Raw genomic sequence first — 23989 nt, 5'->3', positions numbered from 1 at the left:
AACCAAACCTGGAATCGTGCACAGATGACAAATAAAAATTGACTTGAATTGAGAGATTCTGAAGCTAGAAACTGAGAACAATTATAATTTCCTTCCCTAGCGCCAAGTAGAAATCCCAAACATCTTCCAGCTCCGTGCTTAACCAGTAATTGTTTTCTGAACTCGCAACCTTTACCTCCACTTCCCCAGTTAGGTCCTTATACTTGTCCCTGATGACAGGCAGTGGTGCTGGTTTCTCATTTAGGGTATTTGATCGGTCCCTGAAAGACTGCTCTGAAGCTGGTGGTGCACGGGTTACTTCTTTATCCCCCAGGCTCAGACTCCTTTTATGAGATCCTGTAGGGGTGGGGTTGAAATCTTGTGTTAAGCAAGTTACTCCATTTGAGAGAAAGTCACAGAAACACGAATTATGTCTGGCCAATGTACCGCAAAATTCTAACCATGGAAAGGAGCAGTTCTCATAGCATAGAAACATAGAAAAATAGGAGTAGGCCATTCGGCCTTTCGAGCCTGCTCCGTCATTCAATAAGATCATGGCTGATCCTCTATCTCAATACCATATTCCCGCTCTCTCCCCATATCCCTTGATGCCTTTTGTGTCTAGAAATCTATCTCCTTCTTAAATATACTTGGGGCTCGCCTCCCGTCTCACCAGGTAAGTGAAAAAACTAAAGCACAGGCTTCACTCAATAATTTATTAGAAAATCCTCTCTGCTCATAAGAGAAGGTTCAACATTCTGTGGTACTTTAATAAGGGTTCCATATTAACACAATTTTAAAACGTGCCAGTTAACTTGATACTTTGAGCATTACGATACAAACTGCTGGATTGCACTGTAGATCAAGAATCTTCCTCACTGAGGTCTCAACCACCGTTAGACTATTTTTCCTGTTATAAAGTGCCAATAGTTTTCATTGACTGACCCTTGCTCTCAGCTATCTCAAAAGTCAGAGAAGCGAGCAATGTTTTTTCTTGGAGGAGTTTGAGAAGACAAAAACATGTTACCCAAGTAATGGCTTTTACTGCAAAGTTAAAAATTGTCACTGGCGATGCTAAAAAAAAAAGTTGGGATTTCAACAGGTGGCTGAGGTTGAGGGGGAATGTGGAGGGGGGTTTGGCTCCAACACAAGGAGGAAACGTTTAACTGAACTGAGCAGTTTGATCGAGGACTCCTTCCCCCTCCCCTATCTTAGGCTGAACCAAACTATTTGCAACCTCCGAGTCCTATTTGACCCCAAACAGAGCTTCCGATCCCATAACCCATGACCTCAACCACCTAGAAGGACAAGGGCAGCAGGCGCATGGGAACACCACCACCTCCAAGTCACACACCCTCCTGACTTGGAAATATATCGCCGTTCCTTCATCATTGCTGGGTAAAAATCCTGGGACTCCCTCCTTAGCAGCACTCAGTGTGGGAGTACCCTCACCTCACGGACTGCAGCGGTTCAAGAAGGTGACTCATCACCACCTTCTCAAGGGCAATTAGGGATGGGCAATAAATGCTGGCCTTGCCGGCGACGCCCACATCCCGTGAATGAATTTTAAAAATCCTCTTCATCACAAAGACTGCCTATTTCCACCTCCGCCAACATCGTCCATCTCCAACCCATCATCCACCCTCTGTAAACTTCAGCTCATCAAATACTCTGCTGCCCAGATTGTATCCCGCACCAAATCTTGCTGACCCACCACCTCTGTCCTCGCTGACCTACAATCGCTTCCAGTCTCCTAGTGACTCAAATGTAAAATTCTTATCCTTATGTTTAAATCCCTCCATGGCCTCCCCATCTCTCTAACCTTCTCAAGCACTATCCACTGGCCATAAACACTCTGTTCCTCTGACTCTGGCCTTTTCTGCATCCCCACCATCCCTTTGCCCCACCACTAGTGACCGTGCCCTCAGCTGCCGAGGCCCCACCCTTTGAAATTGTTCCCTAAACTACTGCTCCTCTTCACCTTTCTCTCCTCCTTCAAGACCCTCCTTAAAACCCATCTCTTTGACCAAGCTTATGATCACCCCTCCTAATATCTTGGCCTCCATATGCCTCTGTGAAGTGCCTTGGGACATTTCCTACACAGGCTTGAAAGGCAAAATGGCCTCCTTCTGTGCTGTAACTATCCTATGAAATGTAAGTTATTGCTGTTGTTGAGGAGACAACTCAATGAAGGAAGCATTTTACCACACCTTAAAGTGAATTAATAAGTCACATGTGCAATCAGTAACTTTACTCTTTGTAAATTCAGAAAAGACAGAATTACTATTATTTTTAAATTTGCTTTTGATTAACATGAAGACACAATCATTTTCTCAAAAACCCAAGATCTAAATTGTGTTTTCAGCAAAAACAGCTTTTTGCAATATCCAACTTTGAGGTTAAGCAGCCAGAAGTAAAAATATTACAATCAATTTAAGACAGGATACAGACGATCTCTACATACCTTGTACAGAAAGGTCAAAGGTCTCCATCTCACTCTTGATCATCTCCTCGCTAGACTTCACCTTGCCCTGGGAACTAGCCATAAGAAAATCAAATTTACTAATTTTGGGCTTTTCACTTTGGAATTCGCCAAATTCATCAAAGGCTTCAGTTTTTGTCTCTTCAGAAGAAACCCCATTTGCGACAGAGACTGCGGTCCTTTGCTCTGCATCACCCAGGCTTGACTCGGCCACATTCGGCGGAGTTATCTGCTCCTCCAGAGATGAAGTAACTGCAAATTCTCCAAAATCACCTCCTCCTTCCTTTTTTTCTTTGGTCCGTTCTGCAGTTTCTTTGAAGTCTCCAAAAGCATCAAACTTGTGCGGCGAGCTGGTGTCCTCAGCAGAGAATGTTGTTACCGTGGAGACAGTCGTCATAGTGATGTTCTCGGAGCTGCCGAAAGAGGTTTCTTTCTTCTGAAGCACTGAGGTGGAGGACAAGGATCTGCCTTCGGAGTGGAGGAAGAAAGGTGGCTGCTTCTTACTCTGGGTGCCAGAGTCTTCTTTTTCAGACCAATCGTAACTGGTTAAACTGCTCACTGCGGAGCCATTACTGAAGTTACCAAAGGGGTCGAACTTAAAGTCGTCCAGATCTGAAAGAAACAGTGACATCTGATCATTGACCTTAGACTTTGAATTTTAAAGTAAGGCTTTAATTTGGCAGAATGACAGTTCTTTAAGTACTCAACTGTACAACAAATAAACTACAAAGACTGAAGTTGATCAGTGGCTGCACATTCTTGCAGATTATTTGCATTTCAGCAGATTAATTCATTTGAGATAGCGTTCTTAGCCACTGGCAGGGTCTTCTAAGGTTTTCAGCAGCACAGCTGACATCTGCTCCGAGAGATTAAAATAATATGTCAACACTGATTAGGATTTGTTGTTGTTGCTAAGGCAGAGTTCCAAAATTTATTTTCCAGCTAATGTGGCAAGAAAATCCTTTAGCGTTAGACTGATTTGTCTTGTGCTGACAAATGTAATTTCTCTTTCAGCTTGAAGCGTAGGCCTGGAGTCACTCATGTTAAAGATAGCGGTGCTCCAAACTTACATTAAAGCAGATTTGGCAGTCAGCTTCAGCTCTGTAAAGCTGAAGAATGGTGCCAGTCGTAACCAGCATGTTATTTTTACTTCCTCGACCGTTGCTCTCATGACCAGACAAGCGTGGCCTGTTAATTCTGAAGAGTTCTGCACATGCTTTAGACCGTGGCAATGTAATAACAGATAACCCAAAGTACATGTATGACAGCGTATTCAGCTTTGTTAAGCTGAGATGGAATTCGGCATTCTAGATGGTTACATTTCTGACAGTTTTAGGTTAGTTCTGCTGCATTTAGTTAGCCAGCAAAAATGTACACAATCAGAATTTTAAAAAAGCATAATTAGCTGGACGTCACTGCATGGTGGAGCTCCTGTGTTCTGTGCCACAGAATGGCAAGCACCCATGATATCCCACACAGCCGGTTCCTGATCTTGACCAGGCGGAGGACAAAGGTAAGGATCAGTAGCGCCTTACAGGAAAGAGCAGTTATCCTGGTCCAGGGCCACTCCTCTCCACCTCCAAGCAGTCAGTTAGGGTGTCAATAGGACAGGTCTATGAGCAGATCATCTGACCAATTTCATTGCATGGAAATGTTTCTACAGTGCAGGGAAACACTTTAAAAAACAAAAAGGATTAAAAAAAATTCAAGAAATGATGGCAATTTGTCAATCTTGCTTCTGTAATCTTCAATATGATATCCTGATTCACAGACCAAAGGCAGGCATTGGAATCTTTTTTTTTAATATTTAATTTCCTACATAGCTTTCTGTTGTCTTTGATGGTGCTGACATTAGCCTGAAAACAATCACAACATGCTGCCAAGCAGCAGCCTGATGGCAAGATCGGGAATGAAATCTGCAGCAAATGCAGACGATCGCCAACAGTGATGGTCAGAATAAATTACTAACAGCTGTGCTGAAACCAAAACTACCACTCTGTGGGTAAACAGAGAACATTATTATTAACAAGATAAAAATTAGATTGTTTTGAATACTGTGTAACAACAGTCGATGAAATGTTTTTTAAAATTTCAACTATAGAATGCCATTGTCAACTTCTGAAGCAGAAGCTCATCTTAAGAAGCATTAATTGTCACAGTTTCACCTCTCATTAGGAACAAATATTCAAGTACCATCAAGCTGTAATAGAGTACTTCAAAAATGGACATTAGTCATATCTGGATACAGCCTATGTTCCCTTGTGTAAATCTTAGAATCATAGAATAGTACAGCACAGATGGAGGCCATTCAGCCCATCAAATCTGCGCCGTCTCAGTCGAAGAGCAATCCAGTTAGTCCCACTCCCCCGCTCTTTCCCCATATTCCTGCAATTTTTTCTCCTTCAAGTATTTATCCAATTCCCTTTTGAAGGCTACTATTGAATCAGACAGGGCATTCCAAATCCTAACCACTCGCTGGGTTAAAAAAAAGATTTTCCTCATGCCGCCTCTGGTTCTTTTGTCAATCACTTTAAATCTGTTCTTGGATTCGATAGATCTTTATTCAGACTTCACTTCATCAAGTTTATCAGTTATAAGGAATTTGAATTTGTTTTTCTGTCTGGTCAAAAGTCACACGTAATCATAACCGAATGGCTGCATGTACTTTTGAATAAACTGTCCCATCAAAAATCTAGCTTTCTTCAGATGTTAAAATAGGTGTATTTCTGCATGGAAGGTCAAATCTTGGTACAGTAACTGGCTTCTTACCAACCTAATCCTACTGGGCATCAGCTACCAAAATATAATTGTTGCATTGTTTTGCTATTATAGATACGAGTAGCTTAGATTTTCTGGATTATAAATATAAATGACCTGGACCCGATACAGCCCCAACACAGACATGAAGACTGCTGGACACCTAATCAGCAGTCCCAGAAGTTGAAATTATAACACTCGTTAATATTCAAAGTCAAGTTTTCCCTCATCGGTCAGGTTTTGACAATGCTCAGGTGAGAACCATATGGATCAATTCTGAGCAGCGAAACGCTTAATGAGGATGTATGGGGGAGGGCAAGGGGAGAGAAAGAGAGAGAAATATCAATGGGGTAGTTCACCCTCCCCACAGGATTATTTCCAGTTAGATCTCAATGCAACAGCACAAATGATGGCCAGGAATAACCTCTGCCCCATTCCAAACAGCTCACTCTTCAGGGTGAAGGAGAAAGTGCAACAATGATGGAAATAATGCTCGCCTAAAAAGGTGGTGAAAGGAGGCACACAATGAACACCTCCCTGGTCAGGTTTACGTAAGGTGAGAAGTACAAGTCAGCTGCTAATTGTCAAGGATACTCATAACATGATCTCTTTGCTAGTTACTTAGCACTTACTGCAATGCTGTGAAAGTCACCTTCTCAACCTAAACACTGGCTGAACCTCCTATTAGAAACAGGGAGATTAGTTTACAGATAGGGCAGATAGAATTCCTTTTTAGCAAACAAGGAACCTACTTGAATGTAACTCATCCAGCAAGCAAACACAATCCCAAAAGTTAGAGGTCTTTTAGCATGACATGACGAGTTACTTTTTTCTCAAAGTTAAGCACAAAAAACATAAGCCACTTAATGAGAGCAGAAAGAAAGGACAATAACCAGAAGCGCCTTCAATAACTATTATTTTTCTTTAAAACTTATTTAAAAAAAACTTGAGGGAATATTCTACCCATTCTTCCCTGGGCCAGGTACTTGTTATTAGAATAAGGAAGATGAACTGTTCCCTGGCCTTCTGCATTACTGCTCTGAATTGGATGCTGCAACATGTCCAAAGTGACTCATGAACAACCCTCTCAGATTTTCACCTTTTCTGTGGGCAGGTGACTATTAGTCACAACTCCTTTCAAATGCAGTGCTGAGATCAAGACCCCAATGGCAATGGAATCAAGCCTGCAAGGTAGCAGGACAGCTCTGAAGAATGGATTAACTAAGGAAGGCTGCTGAGAATATTGTTAGATGCCAAAGTTGTCTTTATGTTACTCACAGTTAAAAAAAAAGAGATGAAGACAATTGCATTCAAATTTTCCAAACTGACTGAGGCAATTGCAGGAGTGGGGGCAAATCTTAAACTTTAGAAAATAAATTACAATCCTAAAAAAAAAAATGTGCATTTAACAACGACAAGTCAAAACATTGATTAATGTTTGGTTTCAATTCCAATAGTTACCTGGCTGCAAAAATGCTATCAATAAAGTCCACACTTGTGCTTTACTGGACATAGTCAGAACTGGTAGAATTGAATAATTACGGTATTGTAGAATTGTTAATCCAGTCAGATTTCTTTAAAAAAAAAAATTTTTTTTGCAGGATTTAGCTAACTGATCAAAACGAATGGAAAAGCTAAAGGTCGCCAATAGAAATGTTGTGTCCAACTTAAAGATGGTGAGAGAGAAAAAAGACTTGCATTTATGTTGTACCTTATCGTGTCTCCCAGGAAGCCCTGACGAAAATACTTTGCAGTAAATGTAAGCCCAGTTCTGCATAATAGTTCACGGGTTATGAAGATGACGTCTTATTCTAATTGTATTTTCTGTCGTGAAAATTTGCTTTGAGAATGTTGAAAACATAATCATTCCAAAGTCAGATCACACTAACACCTAACTAGCAGTCAGTGTCTCCAGATGCATTTAACCTCTTTATCCAATTCATTTTTAATTAGGTATATTAATATATGAACTGTCTTGCGTATAGTACACTTCTTGTAAATGTCACATATACTTCCTGTAACACCTTCCCCATCACACTTTGTTGATAACATTATTGTTATAACACAGGATATCTGCTAAGCAATGCCATAGGAGATCGGTTAGTCACATGAATATTTGTTTGATATGCTTGCTTGTTATATTATTGTTTGATTGTAATGTTGTGGTGAGTTTACAATGTTAGTTATTTCACTGTCATGAGAGTTCCCATTCTCCCCTCAGTCCCAGGCATTTTACACACTGCTTGAGCTCTGTTCCCTTCCAGGCATACCCCAAGCTCTGCCTCTCCTCCCTCCTACTGTGGTCCACCTTGAGTACGCCAGTTCTGCTGCCACCATTGCAGTAGTTGTATGGGTTTACAGCTCTGCATAGTTCTCGGGCCCATTCCCACTGTTCTTTCCAGCTCTATGTTGCACTCTGGTCACTCTCTCTATTCTCCATGTGCAGAACCTGCTCCCACTGCTCTCCCCCAGCTCAATGCCCAAATTCTGCCACTCTCCCTGGCCCTGTAGCCCAACCTGCAGCTGCAGTCCTCGGCTTTGTGCTGCCTGGCCACTGCCTGCCCCTCCCTTCTTCCCTCCCTTCCAAGCCCAACGTTATGACCAACAGCTCCAGTCCTTCCCAACCAGAACTTGACACTCTCTTCCAACCGAGCCTTTGTGCCAGCCCTTTAGACGCTCCATGATGCAGTGGCCCCCATGGCTTCTGATCCACTGCAACAACAGAAAGGCTATATGACTATCGGTAGGCATAGTTTCCAGACTGCTCGCCTCCCTCCCAGTCCCATGTTCCCTCCAGCCCCTATTCCCTTACTCCCAACCCAGGCCCCAGGTTCCCTCTCACCAGAACAATACAGCAGTTCCAGGGTGGCTTTGGTCCCCTGCCTCTCTCCACTCAGACCTAGTACCCACCTCCAACACGTTATCAACCTTCTTGCTATATGCCCTCGCCTTTACAACAAAACTTTGAATGCTCCACGACACTTCACACGGGAGGGCACAAATGCCATAAGGTGTTGCAGAGTAGTTAGGAGAGATAACCAAAGGCATGGTCAAAAAAGGTAGGTTTGGAGAAGAGGGAGTTCCAAAGTAAAAAAAAAAAATACAAATTGAGTAAAATCAGTAAAGCAACATGTGTTGAGAAGCATGCAGTGTGAGAGATATTTAGGGACAGATGAGACAGATTGGAGGAGACTCTTTAATGAAGGGAGACAGAAATTGGAACAAAAGGAGTTAAAGACAAACACCGAGAAAGAAAGATGACAATGACAAAGTGGATGAGAACCAGAGAGGAAGAGGGAAAAGAAGAAGACATATGGAAAGATACAGACAAAAAGAGAATGCATTAGAGAATGGAACACAACTGCAGTGACAGAGGAAGAATTTTTCTTAGGATTCTGTCACGGGAGATCAACAAGTTTCACCCCCAAAAATTCAAATCCCAAAATATGATGATCACACCAGTGGAACTGGCCATAACAGAGCAACTACAGAGAAAACAATTGTGGGATATAACTCACATCTCGGGAGTCTTCCTTTTGACAAAAATGTAGATGGCATGCAAGATATTTGAGAGAAGTTACATCATTTAGCCTTCAGTGGCCAAAGAAAACATTTTTTTGTGATCATGATCTGAAATTTATCGTGGTTTAAAAAAAATGGGTTTTACATGTCACTGTCAGTGCATCACACATCCATTCTGTTAGTTCAAATCTTTTTGTACACTTGCAGGAGTTTGATAAATAGGACATGCACCACTTGCTGTGGGCACTTTTAGTTTAGGGCAAGTCAACATGACATTACACCATCAAATATTCCAAGATCAATGTTTATTAGCAAGATGCCACTTCAGAAAAAAGTCAGAAAATACTATATGCAGTAGTCATACATTACAGAGTGTTACAGCTATTTAAAATACAGATTAGGCTTCACATGCAACACCTCAGCAAACAGAGTAAAATACAGAAAGAAAAGCTTAAGAAAGCAGATTCAGGTAGAAGGTCTTTTAAAGCATTAAGCATTTTCATACAAGAGATTGCACTTTATTACAAAAAGCAATAGGATAAATTTGTTAGAATGCAGTTGAATCCTGATAAAGGCATAACCAACATTGATTACCAGAGATTTCAGGCATCTATTCTTGCACTGGATTTAGATCAGAAATTCTACATAGGGGGAGTAAATTGGGATTTTATGCTTGCGTCGGGTATGCTTTTATTTGGACTCTACTGTATAGAATTAAGTCATCAGTAAAGCTGATTTGAAACAAAAAGTTTTACAGAATTTTTGGTTAGATACAGAAAAGTTAGACATGAAACCAAAGAAAATGATTAAAATGAATTTCAACCCTGCTTTCAGCACAGATATGTTAATTATACACCTGTTAAGAATAGAATGGTTCAGAATATTTTGCACCTTCATCAGTGGCTAGTAGAGATTTTTTTTTATTTAACAAAAGCCCCACTGATAAGATAGATTTTTAATTGGAGTAAAAACACATTACTGTTTAGAATTCAATGGACGATTGTCTCGGGATACTATTTTGGTACTAACATGGTTAAAATCTTTGCTATTCATATTGGTTGTAAACAATTTCCAATGTAAAACACTAGGCAGAATACACTAAATCCTTGCGATAAGTATGGAAAACATCAGCTCAAGTTTGCTACAACACGCTACATGTAATTGTTGTTTCTCACGCTGAAAGTGAGTTCAGACTGAATTGCACAACACAGCAACGGGTGGCCTAGATTCAGATTAAAACAAATTCACTTCAGACTTGCTCCGTATTACATCTCCAAGACATTTCTATGAGATCACAAGACTATGCACTGCAAATCAAGTAGGCACAGTACATTTAAGAGTTCAGGAAATTAGAGATGCCTCTTAAGTGAGGATCAAATGTAAAATAATGTAAAGGAAGCCATCAGTAAATGCAAATGTCTCGCTCTACTCATACCATAACATTTACTTTTAATCCAAGAGTTAGCCTTCAGTTTGGGTCCTCCACACGTATAAAACGTAGTTTAGCCTGCTTACACACCGTAACAATTTCTTGTAAGTTTCTCATCCATTCTAATACGAGGCCCTTCACACATTAGGTGTCAATCTTTACTGCAAATACCAAACCCTGTGACTGTTGGCAAAATGTTTTTCTCCTGCATTTGCTGCTGCTGCAGTCATTGAGCGTGCTGCCTCAGCCCGTTTTGAAATAATTTAGTGATTCTGCTGGGCTGGCCTCAATCTGATCCACCAGGAAAGGAATTTTAAATATTTTTTACGTGGTGGGCCTTTTAAAGTTTACACATTATTCACATTTAGTTCGTCAATCTGAGGTGCAACTTTTAACTCAAATCAGCAGTAGTCAGATCAAAATCAAATGCTGCTGTTTTGATTCAGTCAGTCATTGGTTGTGTAAGCAGGGCTTTTAAAAGTTACATATAATCAATCAACATAATTGTGCAGCTCAACTTCACACCAATAATCACAGTTGAGGTGGTGCTTAAACTAAAGTACACACAGTAAGGGGGCACCGAGTATTATGTGATATACTTTCACAACATTTTCTTAATGGACTGAAGTAAGTATGCGGTTATATCATATCAAGTAGTGCGTGTTCTAATTTTATTCTTATAGACATATAAACATTGGACTATAAATGGTCCCTATCTTCTCAGGAATGTTTTGATTGTTAAGGCTCATGATTGCTTTGTGTAATCTCAAGAAACAGGCTCAGTTATTCAAAAGAGCATAAAACAACACTGGTCAGGTACCACGGCTGTTGTATCATTCTGGTACAGGGACATTTCTTTTTAAAAAGCAGCACTTTTACAAAACTGCCATCCCTGGGTCTAATGGCACTGTGATTATAAACCATTCACTGCTCCAATTTAAAGTTTGTTTAAATAAAAAGCCCTTAGTATAGTCTGGGTAGTTTCACAATTCTCAAGTGGCAGAGGAAGGGAACAGCAGAACTACAATTACATTTAAACCCGTAACTATAGTATCCCACTTCTCTTCCATTACTGATACAATGGTATGAAAAAGACTCTTTGCTTGGAGCTACTTTACCAGGCCTCAACGTGGCTAATGCACCAACAGCCATCAATTCCTTGATTCAATTGATGGCACTTCCTATGTGACCTGGCATTTTCTTTAACAGCTTTCAAAATGTTACTTGTTAGAACCAAGCAATCCTCGTGTATATTATATTTTATAATGTATGTTAACACTTCTTATGGTGCTGTTCACAGTAGATTAGTGGAGATGCTGTTTTATAAGGACGGGACCATTATACAGTACCATGCAACACACCATGTATAATTCTGCTGCTGAAGTGCAGTTGTGAGTAACTTAAAGTGTCCCTTTAAGGCCACGAGGGGAATTCCTGCACCTTTCTGGGGCAATGAGAGAAAGATGCACGGGTCAATTAGCGATCAGACTAGCTTTCTTTTCAATTAATTTTTTTTATATAAAAGCGTGAAACAAAGTCAATTTGAAGATATTTTCTGTTGGCGGGAGGTGTCTTTACTTTAGAAATGAATGATTTTCTTTTGTTCGTATTTTTATTGAAGTACGATGCCGAACTTTGCACGTGTGTCAGTGTGATGGTTGCATCTACAAACTTCAATACATTTTTATTTTGAAACAACAATCTAAAGATCATTAATTTCAGTTTTTGATCAAATCTGTACAACATAGCACACATTCTAAAACTAAACTGATCTTGATGTGGAGATGCCAGTGTTGGACTGGGGTGGACAAATGTGAGAAGTCAAACACCAGGTTATAGTCCAACAGTTTTATTTGAAATCACAAGCTTTCGGAGCGCTGCTCCTTCGTCAGGTGAAGTCTAAAGAATACTTCGCCTGACGAAGGAGCAGCGCTCCGAAAGCTTGTGATTTCAAATAAAGCTGTTGGACTATAACCTGGTGCTGTGTGACTTCTCACATTGAACTGATCTCGTCAGCTAGTTGGCCACCAGAAGTTTGGTCAAATATCTCAAATGATAGATAAACACACATTATCGATTGGATGCTGCTGACTTCATTTTGAAAAATAAACCTCTGCAACTTTAAGTTACAGCTTTTTCCTCACCAGGGGAATTCACAATACAGGTTTTTCCACAATACAGGTTTTTAAGTGTTTTTGTTCTACATCAAGGACAACAATGTTGCAAGGATTTGAAGAAACAAATAGCCATTACACCGAGGAAGACGCAATACACTCAACTCCTGATAATTCAAAGCTATTTTTGTCACTAAAAATATGAATTATTCAGTAATTTGAATGAAGCAATATAAATAACAAGACTAAAGTGGAAATTTATGCTAAAAAAAAAATGTAGTTATCAGATAATTTAATTTAATCAACTTTAAATTCAGTAGACTGCAGAGCCATAATGTCAATCTACAACAAGTGATGCTATTTCTATGTTGCTGAGTTAATCTTCAATTATATTTACAAGTTAATTCCTGCTATATCACGCTTGCAGCTACATTCACGATTTTAAACTGAGCAGAATTATACAGGCCTGTAATCCTGTCAGACATGACCCCACTGAGCAATACTTGAGGGGCTCAATATCTGTCACATGGAGGCACATCAGCAGAAATTTGGTTCTGGATAAATAATACTGCTTTTAATCTACAGTTCTCCCCTTAATTTCCTCTGAAGACCTTATCCTCCATTCAGCCAAGATAACCAGATCAGAGCCTACACAGGCTTCACTAATAAATAACTACCTCTCTGTATGTTCAAGCATAAAAAAAGGTAATGTAGCATGGAGTAAAATTCACAATCTTTTTTCCACTTATTCCCTACCCTCAACAAAATGGCTCAACTTCTTCAGAATCACTCATTAAGTGACCTAATATAAAAAGGACAAATTCATTACATGCAAGGCTAGCTGGAAAATCATACTTAAACTGAAAGAGAACGCTCAGAATCTGTTTCCCAGATTGACAAGTGTTAAATATTTATGTTGATCATTACAATTCATTCTGGCAATGATGATGCTAAAATGGTTCTCAAACAGTGGCCACTGAAGAGGCACGAGTGCCCGAGAATGCTATGGTTTAATGCCACTTATCCAGGTGCCCGGTATCTAAATGTGAGAAAATGAACACTGCTCCAATAGACTGAGGTCATCTCACTAATACTGGATTAGCTCACTAACTGTAACACAGTAAACAAAGTACTGTAACACTGCTGCCTCCAGAGGCTCCAAGACCCAAATAAAGAGGTGACGGTGGCGGCACTAATTGTCCCTGACAGCACGATAAAAATTTGCCATCGAAGATGCAGAGTGACATCTTACTGGCTGCCTGCAGGCTGAGCAGCTGTCTGCCAACGTCATTTGTTTGCTCAATGGCCTAAGTGAAAATTCCCCAGCCGCTGGAGAAGGGTCAAGGGCCTGTATGAAAATTCACCGGCCATTGGGGAAGGCATGATAACTGGAAACAATATAAAAAAGTACACATATCAATCGAGTACAAGTACAATTATCTTGGATTCTGTAGAAAGCGTCCGCAATATAAATGGGACAGTTAACACAGCAGGCAGTGCCTTAGTCAATAGTAAAAGACTACTTCTTAAAGTTGCTACGCAATATAAACACATCGGTAACAGACCAGCGATAGAAAAAGTGTGTTCTACGAACCAGAGCGACATCCACCAACTGGCAGGGGCCATGGATCACAGGCTAGATTATCTGCCCATTGTCGATGAAGGAGTGTAAAATCTAGCCCACTGTTTCTTATTCCCAGTCAGGGAAGGAAAGAGACCGACAAAATAGAAGCATCTGTATGGGTGCACAACCTTCCCCGCCACCCAATAGGGTCCCCAGAAATTTTGCCCTGTAAATAATGACCAATGATATCAAAGGTTTTCAGATACATTTCTACAAAAACATGGCCACAGCGAACTGATTCTCATCAGCTGGCTGACAAAATCAATTATAGAAAGAACACAAAATGTGCTGGCATAAATGAATGCAACACCATTGGTTATTTAAATGTACACTCCAGATCAATAATAAGATTCCAACCCTAACCATTTCCTCATCTCTCGTTAACAATTACAAAACCATAATACTTCTCAAATGCTGGTGAGCATTTTTGTTATCAATACTGCTGTCTGGTGTCCCATTCCCCATCAAATTCACGAGTCATTCCCTATGTTTTTCAACCACTCTGGCACTTCCACGTGCCATTCTACAACATATCATCAAAATGTTGTCTTGCTGTTTCTTTCTCTTTCAGCGCTGTGCTGGATTGAATTCAATGTGTTTGCTGTGTTGTACAAAGAGTAGGCATCTAAATTCAAGGGTTCAGACAATATAATAAATTACGAGACCAAAATTAGATTAAATTACAGCCTTAAAAAACAAGGTGGTTTGAAGTGAAATGAATCCTGTGATAGAACAGCACTCTAGTTCAGCACCTAAATACCCTACTTACACCCATGCCTCAAACATGCCACCACTCAAGGCCTAGACACCTTTGCCCACCGCCTACCCCTCAAGCTATCCCCAAAGCCCTCTCTAACTAATTCTCCTTTGCTCCAACAGCCGCCACATCACCATCATCTCGGTCAATCTGATCAACAGCTGGATTTGCTCTTTGATACCCTTGTCCCTTTCAGATGCCATCATAGCTTCCCTTTCTGCCATTTCCTGATACACGCACCACTTCTAAAACCTCAAATCTGAGGACAGTAGGCTTAAGGGCATACGATCAGGCTGGTCATCCACTACTAGATCACCTCAAGCAGCAGCATCTCTCCTTCTCTGGGGCTAACTCCTTGTTACGCCTGGAAGGCAAGGACAATCCCAAAATCACATTAACCTGCTTTGGCCACCCTTTATTATATCCTCCACCTTCATCTCCAACTCAGTGTGAGAAGCTCAAAATTGTCTTTGTATCCAAAAACTGAACCGAACTGCTCCGCAGAATCTGCTTCCTCCAGGAGACTATCCACAACATTTCCAAGCTCTTCCACAATCACAGTTCCCTTACTGCAATGCTCAGCAACTTCTCTCCTATCTACCCACCCAGGACTTACCAGACTTACCTGTTCCACAAGACCCACCATGCGTTCTCTCCACCCCAGCTGCTACTAACTCAGCTAACTTTGTTTGTTCCAATACTTACTGACATTGTCCCTTCCCCCTTCAAAACTGCCACCCATCACTACCCCTGCTTAAAAAAAGCCCAGCCTCAACCACTCTAACAACAACTACTGGGTCAAAATGCTGGAACTCCCTCCCTAACAGCACTATGGGAGTACCTTCATCGCACGGGCTGCAGCGGTTCAAGTAGGCGGCTCACCACCACCTTCTCAAGGGTAATTAGAGATGGGCAAATAATGCTGGTCTTGCCAGTGATGCCCACATCCCAGGAGCGAATAAAAAAAATAGCATTTACACAGCACGTTTAATTATTAAAAAGAGGTGCTTCACCATGTAAATAGCTAAGAAATGGATTCCAAGCCATGTGGGTGCAATGACTTCAAAACCCTCATTTTTAAGTTGTTTTTTTTACATTAAAGAAGCTAGTTACTTACACCACCCCACCACGGTCAACATTCACCACCTCCCCCAATCACAGAAGCCAGCCCCGTGAACTCCAGCTGAATATACAATGTACGATAGAAAATGTGTCAAGAACAGAAAACATCCCTTGGTTTGTGCAATAGGGAGAAACCACTCGAGCTTCACGTTGGTCATATGAGACCCTTGATGCACCATTGGACACTCTCGACTGTATGTTTTGACCACAAAGTTTTGGTGAGTGTTCTGCAGTGGGGAGCAAGGTGTGCAAACAGCACAAGTGGCAAGATAATACAGGCAAGTGTGACATTGTTTAGAAGGCATGCATCAGCACATAACTGGTACTGTTGTAACAAGTTTTTTGTGGCAACAGAATACAGGCAAATATAGAAAGGAGAATATATCTGGCAGCTATCAAAAACTCCATTCAATATAAAAAAGTAGTCTACAATCTTAGGAGATTAGTCCTTTTAAAGAAAGGGGATTAAAAATAATGTAATAGGTACATGTTTTGGATCAAACTGTGAAAAGGCCCATCATTAATAAAAATCTAACAACTTTTTCTTATAAAATTCAACTTGTTCCAAGAGGATCAGAGTGTACTTGAAACATAGGCAACACATTAACATGGGAAATAAATGGACATGTGTTGCATACAAAGATCCAAGGTAGCAGAGGGCACTACAAGGAGTACACTTGAAGATATAAACACTGAGGTTTTACTTTGTTCAAGATAAGCAGGAGTCCTTACCAATGTTCCCCCTAAGGTGTGTGGCCGCGCATCAATCGCAAGGCCCCGTGCAGGCTGCTCACCAGCTGCCGCCGCTGGATGAGATGCCGCACAGCAAATTTAAAAGGGACCGCACAAAAAAAAAATTAGAGGCAACATTGGTCCTTACCCTCGATGCTCAACTGCAAAACAAGGAAGAGCAGAAACACAGACACACGCACATACACTATTCACAATGAATAATTTGGTTGGATCCACAGTGCAGCACATGTGTAGTTTGGACAAACGATAATTGTCAATAACTAACTTACAGTTGTCAAACAGTTTAATTTTATTTGAGAAATCTAGGTGAGGCGCACAAGACCACAGTGCGGGACATCACCAAGACTGAAAACAGAGGTTAAATTGTTGAATTTTCCCATAGATCCTACAGAACATAGTTTTTCACTACCCCCTATAGAATTCCCCAAATTAACAACAAAAATGAAGTCATCTGAATTTAGCAACTTGACAATTCCAGGTTATAGATTGGGTCGGCACTAGATAAAAACCCAACTGGTTCACTAATGTCCTTTAGTAAAGTAAACCTGCTGTCCTTACCTGGTCTGGCCTATAAGTGACTCCAGTCCTACACCACTGTGGTTGACTCTCAATTGTCTTTTGAAGTGGCCTAGCAAGCCACTCAGTTGCATCACCACCTTCTGCGGGCAACTAAGGACGGGCAAGAAATTCCTTAAGGGCGACGCCCACATCCCGCGAATGAATACAGAACAGAATTTAAGCCAGTGGTGAGAGAAAGAGATCTGGGTGTTTTAGTGCACCACTCTCTAAAGGTTCATGACCATGATGTGAAGCTATAACTAAAGCAAACAGGGTACTCAGTTATATTCACAAGACAATTCACTATAAAGCCTGTTTCTGGCTGGGGCAGAGATCACCTCGCACAAGAGGTCCTATAACAGAAATGAGGGTCCATGTGATCTCCTGGAATAGTTTTGATCGTCTAAATGGGTCGGAGAAGAATTTGAGAGGTTTTTCCCCCTAATTGGCCTGTTTTTTTTTCTGTTTTTTCATTTCTCCCAGGAGATTACATGGCTCTAGGCAGGTGAGGAGTATCTGTATTGTGATAAAGTCAGCATCACAACTATATAGGACAGGCTAAATGGACCAGTGGGTCTTTTCCTGTCTGTCATTTTTCAATGTTCATATAACAAGTGAACATATGGATTAACATTTTCAGTGAATCTTAAACTATTTCATAATTCTCCTCATAATGTAAAAAATGATAAAGTATACCACACGATCCCTTTTATCTGGCTGAATTCACTTTCCTGACTAGTAATTCTGAACTGGGACTGGAGTCACATATAGGCCAGAAATAGGTACGGATGGCAGGATTTCTTCCTGAAAGGATTATAGTAAACACATTCTTGCAGATGTAAGATAATATTCCCACTTTCTATTGTCCCTCATCACTGCACCACACTAGTCCTTTAACTCAGTGAAGCATTCAAACAGGTTTCTTGGTCTATTGTTGTCGATCCTTATTCTAATGGCAACTCACAAAATGACAGCAGTAATTACATTGCAGGGGTTGGAACACAGAATTTATGTAATAGAGAAATGCAGTTTCCAACAACTGACATTGGTGTACAATATCTGTCGTCTTATTTTGTTACATACGAACATACGAATTAGGAGCAGGAGTAGGCCACTCGGCCCCTCGAGCCTGCTCCGTCATTCAATAAGATCATGGTTGATCTGATTACTCCACAATCCCGTCTATCCCCGATAACCTTTCACCCCCTTGCTTATCAAGAATCTATCTACCTCTGCCTTAAAAATATTCAAAGACTCTGCTTCCACCGCCCTCGGAGGAAGAGAGTTCCAAAGACTCACGACCCTCAGAGAAAAAAATTCTCCTCATCTCAGTCTTAAATGGGCGACCCCTTATTTTTAAACAGTGACCCCTAGTTCTCGATTCTCCCACAAGAGGAAATATCCTCTCCACATCCACCCTGTCCAGACCCCTCAGGATCTTATATGTTTCAATCAAGTCACCTCTTACTCTTCTAAACTCCAGCGGATACAATCCTAGCCTGTCCAACCGTTCCTCATAAGACAACCCGCCCATTCCAGGTATTAGTCTGGTAAACCTTCTCTGAACTGTTTCCAACGCATTTACATCCTTCCTTAAATAAGGAGACCAATACTGTACACAGTACTCCAGATGTGGTCTCACTAATGCCCTGTATAACTGAAGCATGAACCTCCTTATGCCATTGTGAGGTGAAAAATCTATGGGGACTCGTGTTGTACTCCTACAATCTTTGACTTTTAACGGTTGGCATTTCCTAACCATGTCCGGAGTTATTTAATCCGCTCACCTGCTCCTTCCTGCCAGAGTGATGATCTTCACTGAGATTTGACCCGTAACCCAGATTTCTCAAAATATAATTAAAAAGCTGCAAGTCAGTTGTTGGCAACCGTTGATTGGAAAAAACTACACATATGCTGTTTCATAGATCCAAACATATTAATCAACAGGTGGTGCATATGCATGGGTAAGTATGAAGAGAGAGAGAGAGAGATGATGAGAGAGAGAGAGAGAGAGAGAGAGAGAGAGAGAGAGAAGAAAAGAAAAGAAAATGTGGGTGGAGAAGATGCCATGGTTAATGAAAGCAAAATGCACGGCATAACAATTATAAACAACTGACTGAGCAAATTATAGCACCAGCTGGGCTTAACAATGTGAAAAGTACGTAATGTGAAATAAAGATGTTTTTGAATACCCATTCTCCAACACAGAAATCGGCAATTTTTGCCAAACTGCAAAAAGCACTGTGCCAGGCAAACACAGCATTAGCGCTGTAACAAAGCACAGAGGAACTCCCATACAAGAGCCCACACTAGTGCACTGCATCCAACAAAAGGACAGAAATTTAAACTCCATTTTAAATGCGACCACTACATAATAGTATACAGAGATTTTATTCCCTTGTATTTAACAGTGTGAAAATGTAATTCGATTTTCTGTACTCTCTCCTAGTCTCAATGACAATTTTCAGAATCTACTTGTTTAATAAATCTCATAAGAAAAGCATCCTATTTTAATTTGTTTTTAATTTCTACACATGAAACTAGTTCGATTCATTGAAAAGTAACGAGGCTCTCCATTTTAACAGTACCTCAGGCTACAGACTTCTTTGATCACTAAATCACACATTTACTTACAGCTTCTAAACGACAAATTATTTTGGAGATGGTGTGTAGTTAAGGTTGATGGAATAAAACTAAATATGGTTTATGGACGACATTTTGACCAGCATGTCAGTACACTTTAAATAAAGCACCTTCCCATGCAACAGATGCTTAACAGGTCTTGTCAAATCTAACACTGCTGATGAGTAAATATTAGGGAAATGGCGTTTTGTTGCCAGATGGTATTAGGTGAAGGTGCCACCACTCAATTAACATAAAAGGATAGTGTATTACTTGTGACTACAATACAGATGAGTTATCTAATCGAGGCACTTTTGGAGTTGCCAGAAAGGTGTAGAAGATAAATCATCCCACCGTAGCTGGCCTTAGTTTCTCTAGTCAAAAGCACATCAAAGAACGACCTCCTGGTTCTGTCTATTAAAATTGGACTGTGGAACCGCTTTTCAGCCAGAGATCAGTTTTTCCAATGCGAGAAGGAGAAACCCGTCACCTTGAGCTGCTCCTGCACATCTCCCAGCACCAGTCTACCAATAGCTAGTGAAGTTCTGGAATGTCATCTCCAGCCCATCTTCTCATTCCGTGCAGGTACGTGCTGATTTTAATTAAGGGATTTTAAAAAAAACACATGCTGCCATTATAGAAAGAACATGCATTTGAATAGCACCTTTCGTGCCCTCAGGGTGTTCCAAAGCCAATGAATTATTTTTGAAGTATAGTCACTGTGGCCAATTGGTGCACAGCAAGGTCCCACAACAGCAATGAAATAAATGACCGATTGTTAATATTACTATCCCATCTACATTCAAATATCAGTTTCTTTTGAACTTTTCACTCACTGCACAGTGGTGTACAACCTATGACAATGAAGACAAACACTGTACCAGATGCACTGACGCCAGCCTTGTGCCTACAGCCAGACCTCCAGTTCAGATCGCTGCAAAGCACTTTAAAAGTAAAGAAAATACAATTTTCAAATGAACAGTGCTATCTGACCATTTCTACTCTATGGACGTTCTAAGCTAATTAGGACAGTTTCACATAGGAGTCTAACTCTGCAGCTGCACACTTTCAGCACACTTATTTTAACTGTTGATGTGCTCTTGCAAATTTTAAAAGGTTGAGGAACTCTCAATACATTTGTACTCACCAATTCTGTACTCTCCCAACTTCGTTCCACAGTGAAGGGCCTTCACTTTGCATCCTGAAAGAAAACCCTTGTGCTGGCCACTGGCATTAGGGTACAGTGCACAGGCATTACTCCCATACTGCAGTAAGAGTCTCGGCACTGTGAGCAGCTCATTTGAAAAGTATGAGACTCAGTTTAGTCTAATTTCAGGCCCTCTGTCCCATTTCTTAAATATCACACATAATCTCCATTAGATACACACCTTCAAGTATATAATTAATATACACCGACATTATCGCCACTCATCAAATTTAGTGTGGCGTGTCAGCGGTGTATGGACGGCTGAGTAAACAGGCTCTATTTTAAACAACAACCCAAGGTATTTAATTTTTGGTACATTATTTATACTGTATTATTAAGCTAGTTGACAAAAGTAAATATTTAGAAAGGGAAGGAGAGAAATATAATGGGCACTCTCACTCTGGCTCGGTTTTCAAGAAAACTGGTGCTATGCATGTTTGTTACACCAGTCAGTAGACCTGGAACCCCCCCCCCCCCCCCCCCGGCCAGCAACCCACCAATCAGTTCTTTCATCATCCTTATTAGCATGCAGTTTTGTCCAGTGGATTATTTACATGTTACTGGCACATTTGTCCCCATTGTCTGGTCTGTTTTACCATCAGTCGAACAGACCGTGCTTAACTACTCGAACACTAATCTGTACTTAGCAGGGCAAACTCAAGTTTATGCCCAGACGCTAACATCTAGAATGAAGCCTAAAGCTCTTTATCCCAGACAAAATTTTGAAACTAGCTTTCTGGAAATATAAACAACAATGCTGGCCTTCGATAATGGTGGCCCTTTCACAATAATTAAAAGTGTTATTTGCAACTTTGTAAGAAAATTGCAGTTAAAACTAGGCACCATGTTAAGGCACCGTGTTCCTTTCTGTACAAGCAATAGCTATTGAATATTGCCCACAACACAAAAAAAAGGAAACAGAAATTTGTAATGCTGCTCCAAAGGGTGCAGTTAAAATAATTCAACTAACACAGAGCCGCCCAACCTGACTATAATTGTCGCGCTCTCTGGGATTGTCTCAAGTGTTCATTATAATGGATGACCTGAATATGTAGGTGTCTGCTCAGAAAAAGCGAACACCATTTGGATCATTCCAAGTACTGATCGAACAATTGTTACACTCTAATTGGAAAAAAATATTGACAGTAACTATGCTGGCTCAACTATGGTAACTGATGGCAATACAGTGGCTGTAGGTACCCCAACAATTGAAGTTGCCTGATGATAGCTCAAAACCAAGGCTATTTGTTGGATTTCTCCACTATGGTTAATAACTGAACATAATTACGTCCACTGAAGAACAGTGGTACTCAAAACAATTCCCAACAGCCATGATCATACGAATGGACAACTACATATATAAATGGTAAATCATTGGTGCGGCATTATAGAAAGGTAACGGCAGTTTGCAGATGATTTGGCTGTATTTACCAGATCAATCGAACCATTTCCTCACCTGGAACAGGAGGCAGCTGACCAATGACAGGTGGTAAATCCAGCGAGCTGTCAGACAATACATGCTTCAGATCACCACCAACCTCAGCTGACTTCATGTCAAACTGACCAGATAAGGCATCTTCCGAGTCCTCTTTACCAATACTGCTCCCACCAATAGAAGGAAGGTCCAACGATTTCACCGAGGCAGAGTCCTCTTTTGCCTGTTTAAAAGCAGAGAGTTTATCTACGAAAGTCTTGTCCAAGGTGCTGAATGCAAGGGGCAGCTTGGTAACTGGAAAGTCATCATCATTCTTCCCTTGGGAAAGGGAGGTGCTGTCTTTTTGCTCCTCAAAGCCCATCACAGGCCCTTCCTCAGGTAACTGTTTAAAGACATCATACTTGTCTACAGTTGAGGTTGGAGGCTGCTGTCCACCTTCTGTTATGCCAAGGGAGGCATCGAAAGATGCTGCGAAGCCATCATTCTTCTCCTGCCTGAAAACACTACATTTATCATTTGCCTTTTGTTCAGAGGATCCAGTGGTGCCGGCGCTGCCAAAAGCTATAAAATCTGCAAATTCATCCTGACCCCATCCCCCACCCGACGAAGTACTGGCTGCTACGCCAAAAAGGTTGAAGTCCCCAAAGTCATCAGTTCCACCGGCAGCCTTGCTACTGGCTGAGGAAAAAGTACCAGATGATAGTGACGATGACAATGACGATGCAACACATACAGATGATGTAATGGATGAGGTCACAGAAACTGGTGGAACTGACACAGATTTGCTCTCTCCAGTGCAACTGACAGATGTAAAAAGGTCCGTGAGATTGAAAGTGTCTTTAGGCTGCGTTACAGGTTGCAATTGTGGCTGAAGAAATGGCACAGAAGGAAAGGCTGTTGTGAATGTCTTTGCTTGCTCTGAAGAATCTACTGGTGAAATGCTGTCTGCAGTTTTGAAGTCTGTGAATCCATCATCATTCCCTGGTGACTTGAATTCTGCAAAGCCCTCCCCTGCAAACATACATCTTTTCAGTGACAAAATACCAGCAGTTAAGAACGGAATTCTATGTTTCACGTTTCACAGCACACAAACACAAGCATTTCCAAGTTAGTAGCTAAGACCAAAGCACCAACCCATACCAAGCATGCACTGCCGAATAAAACCCTACATAGAACATACCACCATTTAATTTCTCATTGTAGGGAAGAGGGATGATCACCGAACCAAATTTAAATACCCAAATGACCCAAATTAGGGCCATTATGTAAATCTGGAAAAAAGAAAGTGAGAATTTTAACCCAGCTTCGATGGGTAAATGGTCTGGATATTTCCCATGGCACATGTGTGGCAGCATTCTGCTAGTTTCTATCCAGTCCACACACAAGTGATGGCACACTGTCTGGTTCTGCTCACACTATTGGCAAATGTTTGAACTGACCTTTGCCTTTTTAAGGAAAATGTTCTGTTATTTTATTGTTAGTATTTTTCATTTTTCTATCTGGAAATATTGTAATAACTCCTTCAAAAAGCCTTTTGGAGGGGGTGAAAAAAGAAGAAACATTGCCTTATCTATTTGAGAGCAACTATCATCTTTCTTGGCCCAGTCAATTGACTTTCAATCTCTCTC

General features: G+C 40.9%; 1 protein-coding gene across 6 annotated transcripts in view; it reads right to left on the bottom strand.

Moving 5' to 3' along the window:
- synrg (synergin, gamma) overlaps nt 1-23989 on the bottom strand; it is a 109919-nt gene that overhangs the window by 35277 nt on the left and 50653 nt on the right. For all 6 annotated transcript variants that reach the window (XR_015073260.1, XM_085964926.1, XM_085964927.1 and 3 more), the window contains 3 exons: nt 22383-23372; nt 2444-3073; nt 176-336 (listed from right to left, as the gene is read on the bottom strand). Coding sequence is in view for 5 of the 6 variants with exons in the window: in XM_085964926.1 (XP_085821052.1) it covers nt 176-336; nt 2444-3073; nt 22383-23372 (1781 nt within the window). In the remaining variant the exon portion in view is untranslated. The remainder of the gene's footprint in view (nt 1-175; nt 337-2443; nt 3074-22382; nt 23373-23989) is intronic.

Source organism: Somniosus microcephalus, chromosome 22 (assembly GCF_052327205.1).
Source record: "Somniosus microcephalus isolate GS21.2 chromosome 22, FLI_Smic_1.0, whole genome shotgun sequence".
NCBI classification, from domain to species: Eukaryota; Metazoa; Chordata; class Chondrichthyes; order Squaliformes; family Somniosidae; genus Somniosus; species Somniosus microcephalus.
This window is presented reverse-complemented; position numbering and strand designations above follow the sequence as displayed.